At 36.3% G+C, this 16640-nt stretch overlaps 1 protein-coding gene across 4 annotated transcripts in view; it reads right to left on the bottom strand.

Moving 5' to 3' along the window:
- The window catches only part of RIC1 (RIC1 homolog, RAB6A GEF complex partner 1), a 142925-nt gene that overhangs the window by 51958 nt on the left and 74327 nt on the right, over window positions 1–16640 (bottom strand). For all 4 annotated transcript variants that reach the window (XR_007146111.1, XM_047829168.1, XM_047829165.1 and 1 more), the window contains exon 4: window positions 4484–4591. Coding sequence is in view for 3 of the 4 variants with exons in the window: in XM_047829168.1 (XP_047685124.1) it covers window positions 4484–4591 (108 nt within the window). In the remaining variant the exon portion in view is untranslated. The remainder of the gene's footprint in view (window positions 1–4483; window positions 4592–16640) is intronic.

The raw sequence follows: 16640 nt of genomic DNA, 5'->3' as shown, positions 1-16640 counted from the left end.
ATTAATACTATTAAAATTCTTTTCATACTTAAGAAGAGTATATTTCAGAAATATTTTAATCCATAATGGTGGGAGAGATGTTTTTAATGTTTTAATTCTTAAATAAACCTTCAATCCTTTAAAAGCTGAGCTCAAGGACTCATTCACCAAGAATTTCAGACAATGAAGAACTGTTTTCTTCCCAACTACAAAAATATTAAAAAGAGAAGAACATTCGTAATCAACTGAGTTTACAGAAAGTTCACTTTTTGAAATACTATATATTCTTCCCTTTCAAATTTGTATTTTAGTGCAACATTTGCATGTAGCATGGAATAAGTAGAGAATAAAAACTTTAGGTTTTACATCTGCCACTACATGTCAACAGAAGCAATTTAGTGGAGTAGTCACTGGCTTACCAGTGAGTTTCATTCAGCAGGAGTCAGCCTAGGTTTTTTCCAACTATATCCTCCCTCTCCCCTGTTCCTATTTCCCTAGAAGAATCACTGCATATGACAGTTAGGAGCAAGATCAAGGTCACCCTGCAGGAATTTAACCACCTACTAGGCAAAACTCAGCACTCTTCTGACAAAGTTAACAGAATTCAGAATCTCTACTTTGTCATCCCCAGCGCTAGGACAAAAATGACCAGATGTGTGGGGACAGGAAAACGTGACCCAGAGTCAAGAGAAAAATCAATCAATATAAATAGACTTGGTCAATCCTGATGTTGGAATTAAAAGATAATGACTTTACAATAACTATGGTAAATATGACAAAGAATCCACAGGAAAAGATAGATCCTCCTCATTCAACTGAAGTAAATAAACTCATTAAAACAAAGGCTGAGGTCAGTTGTTAAAATACGGAGTACTTCCCTAAAGTTAGTAAACAGGCCTTGCTCCACACCACACAACTATGTGCCCACTGACTGCTAGTGTTACAAAGATCTAACAATTAAAGATTGATTCCTGGAATAAGGGGATATCAGGATTCTTTACCGATAATCACTGTGACAGGTCTTTTCATGCTGCACTGGTTTTTAAGTATTTTGAAAAATCACTCCTGGGTATAAATACACACAAAATATACATAAATATACTCTAAGTTATGTCCTCAGAGAGCCTCTCCAATCATTGACTTCATGGGCTTTTTAACAGCTAACTGATATGCCCGAGGTGCCTCTCCGTCTCCTCCCCACCCCACCCCTTAATTTAGGACCTTAGAAGAATAGTATCATCTTGAAAGCAGATGGGGCACCTAGGTGGTTCAGTCGGTTAAGTGTCTGACTCTTGATTTTTGGCTCAGGTCACGATCCCAGGGTTGTGGGACAGAGCCTCGCATCGGGCTCTGTGCTGAGCATGGAGCCTGCTTGGGATTCTCTCCCTCTCCACCCTTCCCCCACTCAGGTGTGCACTCTCTCTCTCAAAATAAATAAAATTAAATTAAAAAAAATTTAAAACATAGATTAGCATTTCTGATTAATCAAATATTCTTAATGAGACATATATCATTCATAATCAGCAATTCTCAAATATGTAAATATATTTAATACCTAACAAATATTAAATACTATATACTAAATACGGCTTTCCTAAGTACCTGGAATAGAGGAAAATAAGGAATAAACTGTGGTATTTACTAATATTTATTACCTGCTATTAGTTAGAAACAGACTAAGGGTTTAATTACAGATCGTATCAGTACTTTTCACCTTCTAAACATTCTCTATCCTCAATAACACACATTGGACGTTTACCATTAATCCTATTCTTTCTTCAAGCAAAAATTAAAAGATGGCATATTTGCCATATTATGCCTACAAGCAGAAGTTTTAACTATTATCTCTAATTTCACAGGATTTCTATTTTTGGTGGTGAGCAGGAAGATAGTTGGTTACAAAGTCCAAATACTGTGTCTTCTCCCTCAATGCAAAATCACATAGGATATCCAATCACATTTCCAACAAGTATGCATTACAGGTGCTAATAATAATACTGCTCTGAAAAGCAATTATTTTTCTGAAGTTTCAAGATAAACCTTAGAGATTTCCTATCACCTAAATTTGTAGTGTGTATTGAAAACTAGCACCTGACTAAAACAAACAAAACCACTTAGCACCTGACAAGTTAAACTTGTACAAGATGACAGGATTTCTTTTTTTAAAGCCTCTTTTTCTATCCCATCCCCATGATCCATACGGTCTGCCGTTGGATATAGGTAGAGAGCCATATCTGTACAGGTCCATCTAGCTTGTACCCAGAGACATTCCAAATTCCTTACGTCGTAAGTTACATTCTTAAAAAGAATCTCTGTACTGAAATAACATCTGAGGTCAAGAGTACCTTTCTGACCAAGGTGATCATAAGTTAAACTCAATCCTTTATAACCCGGATCACACTGATGCAAATAAAAAGAATAAAACAACATTCTTTTTCTCTGAAGAAAATACATAAAAAGATGGACTAAACACAGCAAGACAATAGCCAGCCACTTGCATACAATTTTATTTTTTTAATGTATACCAGTATCTGTACTGTATTCTAACAAAACTAATGGTGAAAATAGCCTTTTATTAGAACTGTGACTGAGAAGAATTGAAAAACATTGGTATTACATTTATATAGTTCAATATATTCGTATTTTCTTATACATTTTTCAAGAACAATACATATTTTAACACTACCAGCTCCCTTTTAAAAACAAATATTGAGGTGCCTGGGTGGCTCAGTCGGTTAAGCATCAGACTTTGTTTGGCTCAGGTCATGATCTCGTGGTTTGTGAGTTCGAGCCCCGCTTTGGGCTCTGTGCTGACAGCTGGGAGCCTGGAACCTGCTTGGGATTCTGTGTCTCCCTCTCTCCCTGCCCTGCCTCCACTCACGCTCTCTGTCTCTCAAAAATAAATAAACGTTAAAAACAAATATTAGCATTATTATAGAGTACACCTTGCTTTTTTCACCCAACAACACATTTGGGAAGTTTCTTCAGTAAAGAGTGCCCTCATTGTTTCTACACATGCATACTGTTCCCACTGTGCAGAAGGTAAGAAAAGCTTTTTAACCAGCTCCCTACTGATTGACATTTAGGTGGTTTTTGATCTTTTGCTATTATAAACAATGAAAAACCCTGTAAGCATGTCATCTGAATTACTATATTTGTATGAGTAATTCCTAACAATAGACATGCTGCACAAAGACCATGAGCTTATGTAACTTTGATAGACACCGCTTAATTAATTTCCATAAATACTGTAGAAATTTATACTCCCACCACCAATGTATAATATTGTTCATATCCCTGATCTCCCCCCCAAACAGTATTTTACCTAACTGTTCATATGTGTAAGTCACTTATTTACTCTCCTAAAGGAGATTATGTAATATATTAACTGAAATGTAGACAACGAAAAGAAATTGTTTATATTCTGTGTCCATTTGTTCTACTGTCTTTTTCTTGCTATAAGAAGTCTTCACATACTGTAAAAATTGGACTTTGTGGTATTCACTGGAAGTATATTTCCTTGTTTTCATTGTTTATGTTTTCCTCTGATCATACTTATGGTGGGTTTTTTCCCCCAGTTTTTTTTAACTTTTATATAATCTAATTTATCAATATTTTTCATAAGAAATTATTTGCAGACATTTTGACAAGAAGATTTTAATGACTCCTAACAAAATGAATTTTGAATTACAATACTTCTTTCGCTAATATTTCTTATCATTTTTTAAAGCAAATCTTATTAGAGATAAGGACTACTGGCCATTTTGATGCAGAGAAGGCTGGAATATCACCGTTATAATTTCATAATTGCATACGTCTGGGCACAATAACAGCAAAAGGTTCTTGAAGGCCAGTTTCAACTCTGAATTCAGTTAAAAAGAACTCTTTGTTAAAAAAGAAACAAAAAATACCATTATAGTGAAAACTTTATGTTAAAAAATGTACTTTTAACAAGACCCACACATCAGACAACTAGAATGTCAAATATGAATTAAGGAAATAAGGCCAAATTACACATACACTTATATTTTCTGCCATGGATATAAAATAATTTTTTATATTTTGGTAATTCTGGCCTTAACACAAAACCTTTATTCATACTTAGATCAGAAAGCTTAACTTTCTTCCAAGTGCATAAATATTTTCCAAAAACTTAAGAGAAGGTATTAGAAACAAAGCCACTTTCACTTTTCCTCAACTTCTATGATTTTTATCAGTATCAAGTAACTATGCTGTATCATTCAAACAATTCTAGATCTTACCAAAAAAGATAAATTTCTGAGAAAAATTATAGTTGGTATACTCAATTTATGGGCTTTATATATTTAATAAATAACTGAAGTATAATAATGTACCACCTAGGGGTTAATCAAGCATTTAGAGCTAAAAAAAAAAATTATTCTCAGTGAAAAAAATGAAATAAACTTTCTTAGTGATCATGTGATTGATCAACTACATTGTATACTGTCATCACAAAATGCTAAATTTAACCAAGGTACTATACCTCATGATGGGTGCTTGCAAATCCAGTATTTTCTTCATTTCTAAATTTAATGCTGGAGCACACTGTTCTTCCTTAAAATGGGGTGTCCCCTTCATTTGTGGACTTCCTCTAAAAAAAAAATACAAATATACAGGATTAAAGAGAAAGATATGAATTCTCCTCCACTCTGTGACTCATCTGTACCCAATCAGAGTAAACACAATCAAACTTACAAATCAGGCATTAATCCCTGAAGTTCTCAAATGAAAAATGGACTTCAATTCCATTGTAGCAGAGTAAGCAGTTAGACAAAGGGGTTCAACCAATGTAACTAGTGTTGGGGAGAAGGGCAAAGAATCTTAAGGAAAAAAACAAAGCAAATTCTCAAGAGAACCAATAGACATTTTTAAATGACTGATGGCCCTTTCCGAGGTGGGCGACTTTGGGAGATAGACAACGTTTCTACCTACCGCATGTCCAAAGGGATCCAAATCCTCACCTCATCTTACCTTATGCCACACAATATCCTCGTTCCTCTATCCCTTGGGTTATGTATCAGAATTAAGGTCAATTCAGGGATGCGACAGGAAATGTTTCACATAAAACTTGGTAATAAATGGCAAAATGGCTACACCTGGTAGCTCCCTGCTACACGAGAGGTGACTAGATCAATGGCAACATAATTGAGCCGCCACACACGACCCCGCAAAAGGACCACACGATAGTTCTGGGATCTTTATCTCTGCATGCATGGGACCATTCTTTCTCAATTCCTGTGCTGGGATTTAATAGCTGCTACCAGCTATCTCTTCTCTTGCTACCAGCTATCACTTACCCTTGGCAACAATGAACCTGCCATTTCTCCCCCTTCAGTCACCTACACTATTAAAATTATGTGTAAACAGTCTAACATTCAACAGCTTTTAAGGTTCCTGGCTTGGTGAAAATTGATACTTTTTCTGCTTTCTGGTTTTAAGTTATTTTCCGTATAGAAGCTTGGCGGTACTTTACCCTGGTCTGTGACTGCCATGACCTGGAATATCTGACTCCTTGTGTACGTCTGAATGGCTAAACTGGTTAATGTTACACCACACCGGTTCAGATTTAATTAACATGCTTGCTGTGACAGCTACTAAGAAAGACACCATGAGTTATTAGTTTACAGAACTCCTATCTGGACTGCTAATCACACACACACACACACACACACACACACACACACACACACACACTATAATGCATCTCCTGAGACATTCTCCACATATATCTAATTTTGAAGTTATTTTTCAAAGTACTACATACACACCATTTAAACCAATAGTGCTAGAAAGCTTATGACAAAGGGGAAAAAACAGGTTTTTTTTGTTTTTGTTTTTTTGTGAGGACACAACCAGCTTCAGTTTTTAGCTATTACCTTCTTCTAATTACCTGGATGTTTTCCCACAATACATTCACGCTGCTTCAGCATTATTTAGACATTATCTACTAACTTCCCATTCTTATTCTCCATTTTTCCCCATCCTCCTAAGTACACAAAAATGTTTTCATTATGATGATTAAATAATTTTTACTTCTGGGTCAAGAAGTATTCAGTTCTATGTATTAACTTAAATAGCTTGTTAATTTTCCTGACGTGAACTTTACTGCATACTTTCATTTACTTGGTTTTCTTTAAACTTATACCTAAGTTTTCTCAGACTCCTTAACAGCTTTGACAAAAACAACCCTCAATATAGTCTTCTATGTGGCCAAACCTGTCACAATAACCTATTATTTCCTCCCCCCGCCCCACATCCCTCCTGGTGCCCAATTGCCCTCGTGACTAAGTCTATTGCAAAGTATCATCCTGATAATTTCCTTTGTCATCATCCTGATGACTTCTTTGCTTCTTTCCTAAGAGCCTTTATTTTTTTTTTATTCCTCTTACTGGGGTTACATATTCTTGTGGGTTCCTGGAAAGGTGTTAGGTGGAGGAACTCAGCAATTCTCAAGTCCAATATGTCTTTGACACTTGAATGGGTATTTGGGTAGAAATTTTTAGGCTGCATATCGCAACACAAGATGACGCACATGCAAAGCAATTTATTACATCAAATGACTGTTACAATCAAAATATGTATCACAAGAAAAAAATATTATGCAGCCCCCCACCCCCCCAAAAAAAGGAAAGGTGGAAGAACTCTCTAGACTCCTTGGAACGATCTCCGGGGTCTGTTGTTAAGTGAGAAAAATCAAGGTGCACAACAATGTATATAATCTGCTACATTCATATGACAGGGAAGGAAATAACAAATGTTCATACACATGTGCTAAATTTAAAAATGAAAGAAGAGCCAAAAGTAAAACGAAAATGGTTATCTACGGGGGAAGACAGAATACAGGGTAAAGAATGCCACATTTTTTTAAACTTTGGGACATGAAAATATTTTATGTAATAAACCAAATTAAAATTAAAATCAACAATAACCAATCTCTAAAAACAGAAAAGAAACGAACCTAACTGTACATCAAGCTAGCAGCACAAATAAGAATTATTTCAAGTAACTTTGAAACACAGTAGTTTGTGCATCCTTAATGGGAAACTTCCTACAGACAAAAATCAAATTGTATTCAGTAATAATACTGTTATAATAATAGTGGTTATTATTTTGGAGTCACTCTGTATACAAAAGGATAAATCAAGTAAGTGATTATGTTTACATTATTAGGAACCAAGATTATCAATAAGAGAAAATATACAAATATAAAACTAGAGAAGTGAAACTGTAACTTTTAAAACTTTAAAAAATTTTAAAGCTTTTAAAAACTTTTAACTTCTATCTTAATCTTTAATTTGAATTAACGATATCAGTATTAACTCACAGTATCTTTTCTTCTTTCTAAAATTTACTTTTTATCTCTGTGCACTAAAAAGTCCTAAAAGCAAGTATAACCAATAACAATCAGCATCAAGTCAGTCTTCAAAATATTATTTTGCACAGAAAGAAGTCAAAGGTCTTTGGAGAGTTGACTTACTCCAAGACAGGGGCAAAGAATTGCTAAGATGAGCCTTGGATCTGACAAGCAAGGATGCCATTTAAATAACACCATTTTTATGGGCTCTCTGACAGGCTAACGATGTGACAATCTGATCAAAAAGAATGACTGCAATTGGTTAAAACTCAAAAATGTAAAAACCCCTGCATTTACAACAATACTAAAAGCACTCATTAGTTGGTTGTGTCTGGAAGTTCTTAGGACACAACTGGTTACTATAAGAAAAGGGAAAGAATCAACCATCTATTCTTTCTTCTTGTAGACTGTATTTCAGGGTAAACATCAAATAGATAATGAAATCAAGTTTTTCTTTATATAATGACAGCTACAGAATGCAGCACAAATGGTAGAGTTTTTTAAAAATCACAATTTTGGGGGTGTCTGGGTGGCTCAGCTGGTTAAGCGTCCGACTTCAGCTCAAGTCATGATCTCATGGGTCATGATTCTAGCCCCACACCGGGCTCTGTGCTGACAGCTCAGAGCCTGGAGCCTGCTTCAGATTCAGTGTCTCCCCCTCTCTCTGTCGCTCCCACACTTGTGCACTATCTCTCTCAAATATAAATAAACATTAAAAAAAATTTTTTTAATCACAATTTTGTGATCCCTATCAAAATAACAGATGCAGGGAACAAAATTAATAAGTGCATACACCAGGGGACAGGTAAAAAGTACAAACTTAACACATATCCACCAAATGCAATAGATCCTGGTTTGAACAAATTCCTAAAAAGACAGCTCTGCATTAAAATGGAGACTGATATTAATAAATTACTAATTTTGTTAGATATAATAGTATTACAGCTTTGTTTCTTTAAAATGTCTACTTGTTGCTGATAAAACTATTTGAGGTTGAAATGATACAGTATCTGAAATATGCTTCAAAATACTCAAAGCATACATAAGTATGATAACCTGAGAGATATTGATAACTTGTGAATGTGGGAGATAGGTTCAGAGTTTACCAGTAGACTGTTATAGTGACAAATTCCTTAACAAGAGCTCAAATGGATTTATTTCTTTCAGCATTTTAAAGGCTTTCTGCCAATGTTTTTTAGACTCTAACGTGTGGTTGTCAAGTTCAATGACATTCTTATTCAAAGACTATTTTTGATCTGTTTTTCCCCATCAGGAAGTTCTTAGGAGTGTCCTTCCTTTGATTTCCAGGGAGTTATAAAATTTGAGAACAGTGTACTTTTTTAACAAGTATGTGGACTTATCATTGTTTGCACCAAACAAGCTACTAACAAACAGTCTTTAGTTTAGGTCTGGGAAATTTACATGTTTTGTTTCCTTAACATACTAATAAGATTCTCCACTTCTGTCTTCTCTTTCTGGAGCTCCTACAAGATTAGATACTGGACCTCATATGAACCTCTAATTCTCCTTTCTTCCCCTCTCACCTGGAGAGCTCCTCAACCGTTTCTTCCAATGCTTCACTGAATTTGAAATTTCTGCTTTTGAAATTTCATCCCAGAAACACTGTCACCCACCTCCCCTTTTTTCTTGCACACCAGTTTTCTTCTTTTTTTCAACGTTTATTTATTTTTGGGACAGAGAGAGACAGAGCATGAACGGGGGAGGGGCAGAGAGAAAGGGAGACACAGAATCGGAAACAGGCTCCAGGCTCTGAGCCATCAGCCCAGAGCCTGACGCGGGGCTCGAACTCACGGACCGCGAGATCGTGACCGGGCTGAAGTCAGGCGCTTAACCGACTGCGCCACCCAGGCGCCCCTAGTTTTCTTCTTTTAATTAGATTACACCTGTCTGAGGTTGCGAATTTTCATTTCCTCAAAGCGTTTTTGTTCCCTATTGTCTATTTCCTTTTAGTTTCCTTTTTTCTGTTGTGTCTCTCTCTTTTAGACTGGAAGCTCTAAGATGCCTAACAATTCCTAGGTGTGTCCATTATGTGTTCAACAGGTTAACAAGAAAAATTACAAGCTCTAATTACAAGCTCTGTGTGTTCAAGTTGGGCTTTTCAACTGGTAGAGGCCAGCCGGCATTTTTGTTGAGATCTTCAAATATCAGGGCCTTTTCGGTCATCTTTCTGGAGTGATTTAATTTTCCCAGGAAGGATCCCTCAATGCCGCCTGGGGTATCAAGCATAGAAGCTCGAAGTCTAAAGCCAAGCAGGGGCAAAGGCTCACCATCCTAACGTTCAGTGTGACAACTTTCATTTAATCCCCATCTTTAGTTTAGGAGCTCACCCTTGCCCTACTCTGTATCTGGAATCCCTCTGGCTTATCAGACAATATACTTCCCGTCACTTGTGATGCGGAAACATAAAATTCGTCACTCCTTATTCAATTTTTTAAAACAACCCCCCTGTTCATGGCCCCTGGTTCACTCCTATATTCTATGGTACTAGTACATCTAATTCCTGGGTCTTTCCACGGTTTTGAAGATCAAACAAGTTGTTTTTCTTTTTCTTCTTCTTTTTTCTTCTATTTTTTTTTTAAATTGAAGTTTAGTTGATACACAATGTTTCATTAGTTTCAGGTGTACAAGAGTGATTCAATAAGTCTATATATTATGCTATGCACACCCCAAGTGTGGCTACCATCTGTCACCAAACGATGCTATCACAATGCCACTTATTATATTCCCAGGCTCTAAGTTTTATCTCTGTGACTTACTCATTCCATAACTGGAAGCCTGTTCCTGCCACTCCCCTTCCCCCATTTTGCCTATCCCCTCAACAGCACCCCCATTTGGTAACCATTAGTTCGTTCTCTGTATTTATGGGACTCAAACAAGCTGCTTCTTATCAGTATTATGTAACTAACCTTGGGCTCTTGGGTTTCATATTCTTCCTTAGTCATTTATTCTTTCTCATCCAATCGTTAGCTCAAGGGTTAAAGATGCCTCTAACTTTCATTAAAGATAAAAACTGCACTTCAACTCGTTATTTTGTTGGTTATTTGCAAAAGAAAGGTTGAAAAAAACCTTACTACCATCTTCAAATTGGAAGCCCTCTATTTTCCTTTATGCAAATACTCTCATTTATTAGAGAGCTGAAGTATTATAAGAACTTTAAAGCAAATTTAAGTAAATCCTGAGTCTTCAATGACTCCCATTATAAAATTAGAGATACATTTCACACAGAAGTTTCTATGTGTTCTTCAAAATTAAGTAAAAAGTGTTAAAAATTATATTAATAAAAAAACTAAATTTCTGATAAAAAAAATACTATTACTTGTAGTTCAACAATAATTTGAGTGTGCAGTATCAGACTTTTGGAAGGGAATCATAGAAGATGAAGCTGGAACAATAAAACTAGATGATATAGAGCACTGAATGTCAGGAAAAATAGCAATAAATGGAGCATTTACTATGCATGAGTGTACAAAATGTTCTGCACACATTATCTCAAATGCCACATGTTAATAATCCTTTGAGACAGGCATCATTTTTCCCCTTTTCCTAGAAAAGAAACTAAAGCTTTTGCTCATGGTCACAGAGCTGGTAAGTAAAGGAGTGAGCCTGTAGCTTCAATTCCAGATCCTAGGACACTGACAACTACTCGAGAATTAAGGAGACTAACAATAACCTTTGCAGAAAAAAATATGAGAATGGATGCTAAAGAATGGACTGGGGATGGAGTGGGGAGAGGGAATGGAATCTGTAGATTAATTAGGAGACTGTCAGTAAGAGTACACAAGGAATGGGGTGTCTGGTGGCTCAATCAGTTAAGCATCTGACTTCGGCTCAGGTCATGATCTCACGGTTTGTGGGTTCGAGTCCCATGTGAGGCTCTGTGCTGACAGCTTGGAGCCTGCTTCAGATTCTGTGTCTCCCTCTCTCTCTGCCCCTCCCCTATTTGCACTCTGCCTCTCTCTCAAAAATAAACAAACAGTAAAAAAATTAAAAAAGAAAAGGACACAAGGAAGGACTTGGGACAGTGGCAGCAGAAATGTCTTTTCAGACAGCTTTATCATAGCCTTTTTGAAAAGGAGATAATAAAAGCATACTGAGAACTGTCATCTCTGCTTAGTAATAGAGGCTTGTCAGAGACAGGTACAACTGCATTGTACACATTCCTGGTTGGCATTCAAGCTACTGAGAAATATTATATTCTTCGTTCCTGGGCACTTAAAATTAGGTATGGTCATGTGATTGACTTTGGCCTGTAAACCACAAGGGGGAGTTACTCGTGCACTTCTAGGCAGACTCTTTAAGTGCCAAAATTGGTACGCAATGCTATTTTATCCTCTACCACAGGGACATGGCCTATGTCAATGCATAGAGTATACTACATCAAATAACTAATAGACTGTGGTCCACTAAAACTCAGCAAATTAACAGTCTATGATCATTGTTCATATGTGACTTTATTAAATGTATAGTCTGAGAAGGAGAAAGAGAAAAGAACAAAGAAAACGGAGCACAGTTTAAGAGACTTGTGGAACACTACCACGCATAACAACATGTACAGTGAGAGTCCCAAAGGCAAGGCAAGAGAAGGAAGTAGAAAAAATAACAAATAACGGTTGAAAATGTCCCTAATCTGATAAAGACATAAATCTAACCATCCACTTAAGGTCAGAAAATTCCAAATAGAATTTTAAAAGATCCATACCATGATACATTATATTCAAACTACCGAAAGACAAAGAGTCTTGAGAGCTGCAGGAAAAGTGACACATCATATACAACAAGGGATCCTCAGTAAGATTAGCAGCCAATTTCTCATCAAAAACCATGGAGGCCAGAGGCAGTGGGATGACATATCTCAAGTGCCGAAAGAAAAAATGTCAACCAAGAATTCTATACCCAGAAAAATTATCCTTCAAAAAGAAAGGAGAAATTAAGAGATTTCCAAACCAATGAAAGTTAAGAGAATTTGTTGCAAGTAGACCTTAACTACCAGAACCCCTAAAAGGAGTCCTTTGTGAAGAAACAGAAAGACAATAGAGAATAATCCAGTCTTACAAAGAAATAAAAGAAAAATGATAAAGGTAGCTACACAAGTAAATATAAAGCCAGCAGTGCTATATTTTTGGTTCAAAAATCCACCTTTTTACCTGTGTGATTTAAAAGACTAATGCCTAAAATAGTAACTATAAAGCTATATGTTGGGCACACAATGTATGAAGATGTAATGTGTCACAATAAGAACATAAAAAGGGAGGGACAGATATGTACAGGAACATACTTTTTATATACTATTGAAGCTCAATTGTTTTTTAATGCATTCAGGTTGTTGTGAGTATAAGATGTTAAATGCACTCCTCAAGGCAACCACTAAGAAAATAACATACAGAAAATGAAATGAGAAAGGAATCAGAATGGTACATCACAAAAAATCAAACACAAAAGAAGGCGTTAATGGAAGAACTGAGGGACAAAAAGATATGACACACAGAAAACTAACAGCAAAATGGCAGAAGTCCTTCTTTATCAGTAATCACTTCAAATATCACTCAATTAAACACTCCAATTAAAGGCAAACACTGTCAGAATGGATTTTTTAAAAATATGATTCCATTTCAAATCAAAGTTTTCTATAAGAGACTTACTTTAGATCCAAAGACCCTGAAAGGATGGAAAGAGATCTTCCATACAAACAGCAATTAAACACAGCAAGGTGTTAATAAGAAGACAAAGGACATTACAGACAATCCTCAACTTAAAACGACTTGACTTACATTTTTCCAACTTTACAATGATGTGGAAGTGCCACGCATTCAGTAGAAACCTTACTTCAAATCTGATCTTTCTCCAGGCTAGAGATACAATATGATAATCTTGTGATGTTGGACAGAGGCAGGAAGCACAGCTCCCAATCAGCCAGGAGATCCCAAGGGTAAACAACTGATACACTTAACAAAAATTCTGTACCTGGGGAACCTGGGTGGCTCAGTCAGTTAAGCAACAGACTCTGGATTTTGGCTCAGGTCGTAATCTTGCAGTTGTGAGATCAATTCCCACCTGAGTATGCAGCCTGCTTGGGATTCTCTCCTTCCCTCTCTCTCTGTTCCTTTCCACTTGTGCTCTCTCTCTCTCAAAATAAATAAACTTAAAAAAAAAATATCCTGTACCTGTACAACCATTCTGCTTTTCACTTTCAGTACAGCATTCGATAAATTACATGAGCTATTCGACACTTTATTATAAAATATGCTCTCTGTTACATGATTTTGCCCAACTGTAGGCTAATGTAAGTGTTCTGAGCACATTTAAGATAGGATGAGCTAAACTTTGATGTTTGGTAAACTAAATGCATTTCCAACTTAATATTTTCAATTTGCAATGGATTTACTGGGGTAAAACCCCATTTAGGTCAAGGAAGATCTGTACATGTAATAAAAGGGTCAATTCAGCCAGAAGAGTACCACAATTACAAACAGATACACCACAAATATACGAAGCAAATAATGGCCAAACTGAAGGGAGAAACAATTCTATCATAACAGCAGCTGGGAATTTCAATATCCTACTTCCGTCATCGAGAGAACCAGACAGAAGTTCAGAAGGGAAAGAAAGAATCTAAACACTATACACCATTTAGACCTAAAATAAATACGAATACTCCACCCAGCAGCAGCAGCACAATACATGTTCTTTCTCAAATGCACAGGAACATTCTCCAGGACAGAACATCTATCTGGACAGAAAAATATCTCCGTAAATTTCAAAAGACTGAAATCATACAAAGTATCTTATCTCACTACAATTTAGTAAAAGTAGACATCAATCATAAAAGGCAAACTAGAAAATTCACAAATGTGGAAATTAAACATCGCTTAACCAACAGGTCAGAGAAAACCCAAAAGGAAATTAGAAAATACTTTGAGACTGATGAAAATGAAGACACAACATCATGGGATAAAGTAAATGCAGTGCTTATAGGAAGATTTACAGCTAAAATGCTTACACTGAAGAGGAAAAAAGATCTCGAATCTATAACCTAATTTTACACCTTAAGAAACTAGAAAAAGGAGCAAACTAAACTCAAAACCAACAGAAAGAAGGAGATAATAAAGACTGGATATGAACAAAATAGAGAACAGAGAAAAAAAATCAATGAAAGCAAATCAGTTCTTCAGAAACTAATAAAGTTGAAAAAACTAAGAAAAAAAAGATGACTTATTACTAAAATCAGAAGTTAAGGTGGGGACATTACTACTGGATTTGGAGAAATAAAACAGATTACAAGAGAATCCACATATTTAGTGAACTTAAATCCCCTACTTCTCTGGACGTAATATCCAGTAGAGGCAGATTATGTTTAATAATTCAGAAGGCAGCCTAGATAACAATAACAACTGCAACTTACTAAGAACACGCTAACTTGTTTTTCTCATTTTATACACACAAAAGCATAAAAAGGGACTTGAAAAGCAGCTTTTCCAAAGTGACTGTGAAAAGGAGAGACTAGATACAACCCAGGTATCTCTAATTTATACATGGATTCTCTTCTCTACATCTCTAAACTGCTGTATCTTTACCTCAAGTAGTAACATCAAGTCCAGTATCATTAAAAAAAGTAGGAAAAATGAAATCAAGCCCATTCCAGGGTTTTGTTTTACTACCATATTTTTCATTAATTAAAAGTACAGTTTCTCAGCTCTCCATTCTAATGAATGTAAGGCATTCTTGTCAACAAGCAGCCCCCACGGGGCAATAAAACTTCCATAGGGTAGGTCAACTATTAATCAAACTTCCCACAGCCTTGAGGAAGCAGACTCCCATCAAACTGACAAAAATCAAAACTCAAACTACAGTACTCAGAAATAGGTCATAAAAATTACAAAGGATGTCTTAAAAGAAAAAAAAAATGCCTCTAATTTATGTCAACTGTGCTTTGGAGGGCTAAACAAGGTGACACAGAAAACTGTCACCACACAATTAAATTCAGCAGGCATTTACTGCAACAGCCTCTGCTGTGTAGGAGATCTCAAATACATTCAAGGCCAGCTGAAGAAAATACTAATGTGGTAGATAACCGAATGGATCTGGGAGGTGGAGAGGATGGACAGGACCTTCAGGAGTACAGCTGATCATGCAGGATCTCTCCTGTCAAGGTAACTAACCTAAGTCTGTGCTTTCCTCACAAGTATAGCTCGAGTCCTGCAAGCAAAACTTCCCCTGACAACCTAGCACATTCCCCTAGCTGCTAGTACCACTTTGGGGAATCATTCGTTCACTTGGCGTCTGCTTTTTATCACCATTACCTTTGAACAGTTCTCTCTTCATGAGCAGCTTATCCCTCCTTAGCACCCTATACAAATAGGAGGCATATAATAAATGTTTGATAATGATAATGAAGATCTCATTCCAGATTTTCAAATCTTTTTTCCTCTGATTTTAGTAAGGTATAACTGGCATAGAACACTATGATATTAAGAGATAAAACATGATTTGATATATATATATATATATATATATATTATAAAATGATTACCACAACATTAGTTAACAACCATCACTTTGTGATGAGAACTTGTAAGACCTACTTCCTTAGCAACTCATATTTTTTGAATCTTAAAATGATTCTGGAACGTGCTATGCTTAATCTAGGGACTTCTGGCAATTCTAGGTGGTGAATTCTGGCACCAAGAGGCTCTGGTTCTCCAATTAGTTACAGAAAGGCTCAGAAAGGTTTCTTTCCTCAAACTCCATGCCTCGTATTTGATCATTTGTAGTCAACACAATTGTTTACTAGAGTATCAACAATGAAAGTGTTTCTGGGTGAAATAATGATTATCTTGGATGTGCTATAACACACTCCAGTGAAAAAAGATGGGAAACTGTTCAAGCTGACTGACGGGCACACAGGCGGCCAGTTTATTATTATACCAATAGAGTAACTAGTACCAAAGTAGCCCTCCAGAAACAACAAAACCCTGGCCAAAATTTATGCAACAACTATAGTCAGACACTTGTGAATGGGCAGCACAGGACTGTGATCCTGACTGAAGAAAAACAAAGTTTTCTGATAGAAGTCACTTTTCAGACTACCATGTAGGACGGGAGAACCCAAACATAGTTTAGCACTCTCAGTACGTTGAGGAAAAAAAGATTAAAGTTCAGGAAACTATAAGTGACCATTTGTGGAGGAGTATCAGAGGCCGAAGATACAGAGAAAGAGCTCTAGAAACCTTCCAGGTTCCCCTGGAGTCTGCATGAATACTAAGCTGTG

This window comes from Prionailurus viverrinus, chromosome D4 (genome assembly GCF_022837055.1).
Source record: "Prionailurus viverrinus isolate Anna chromosome D4, UM_Priviv_1.0, whole genome shotgun sequence".
Taxonomy (NCBI): domain Eukaryota; kingdom Metazoa; phylum Chordata; class Mammalia; order Carnivora; family Felidae; genus Prionailurus; species Prionailurus viverrinus.
Note: the sequence above shows the minus strand (reverse complement) of the source record. Positions and strands in the feature narration are given on the sequence as shown.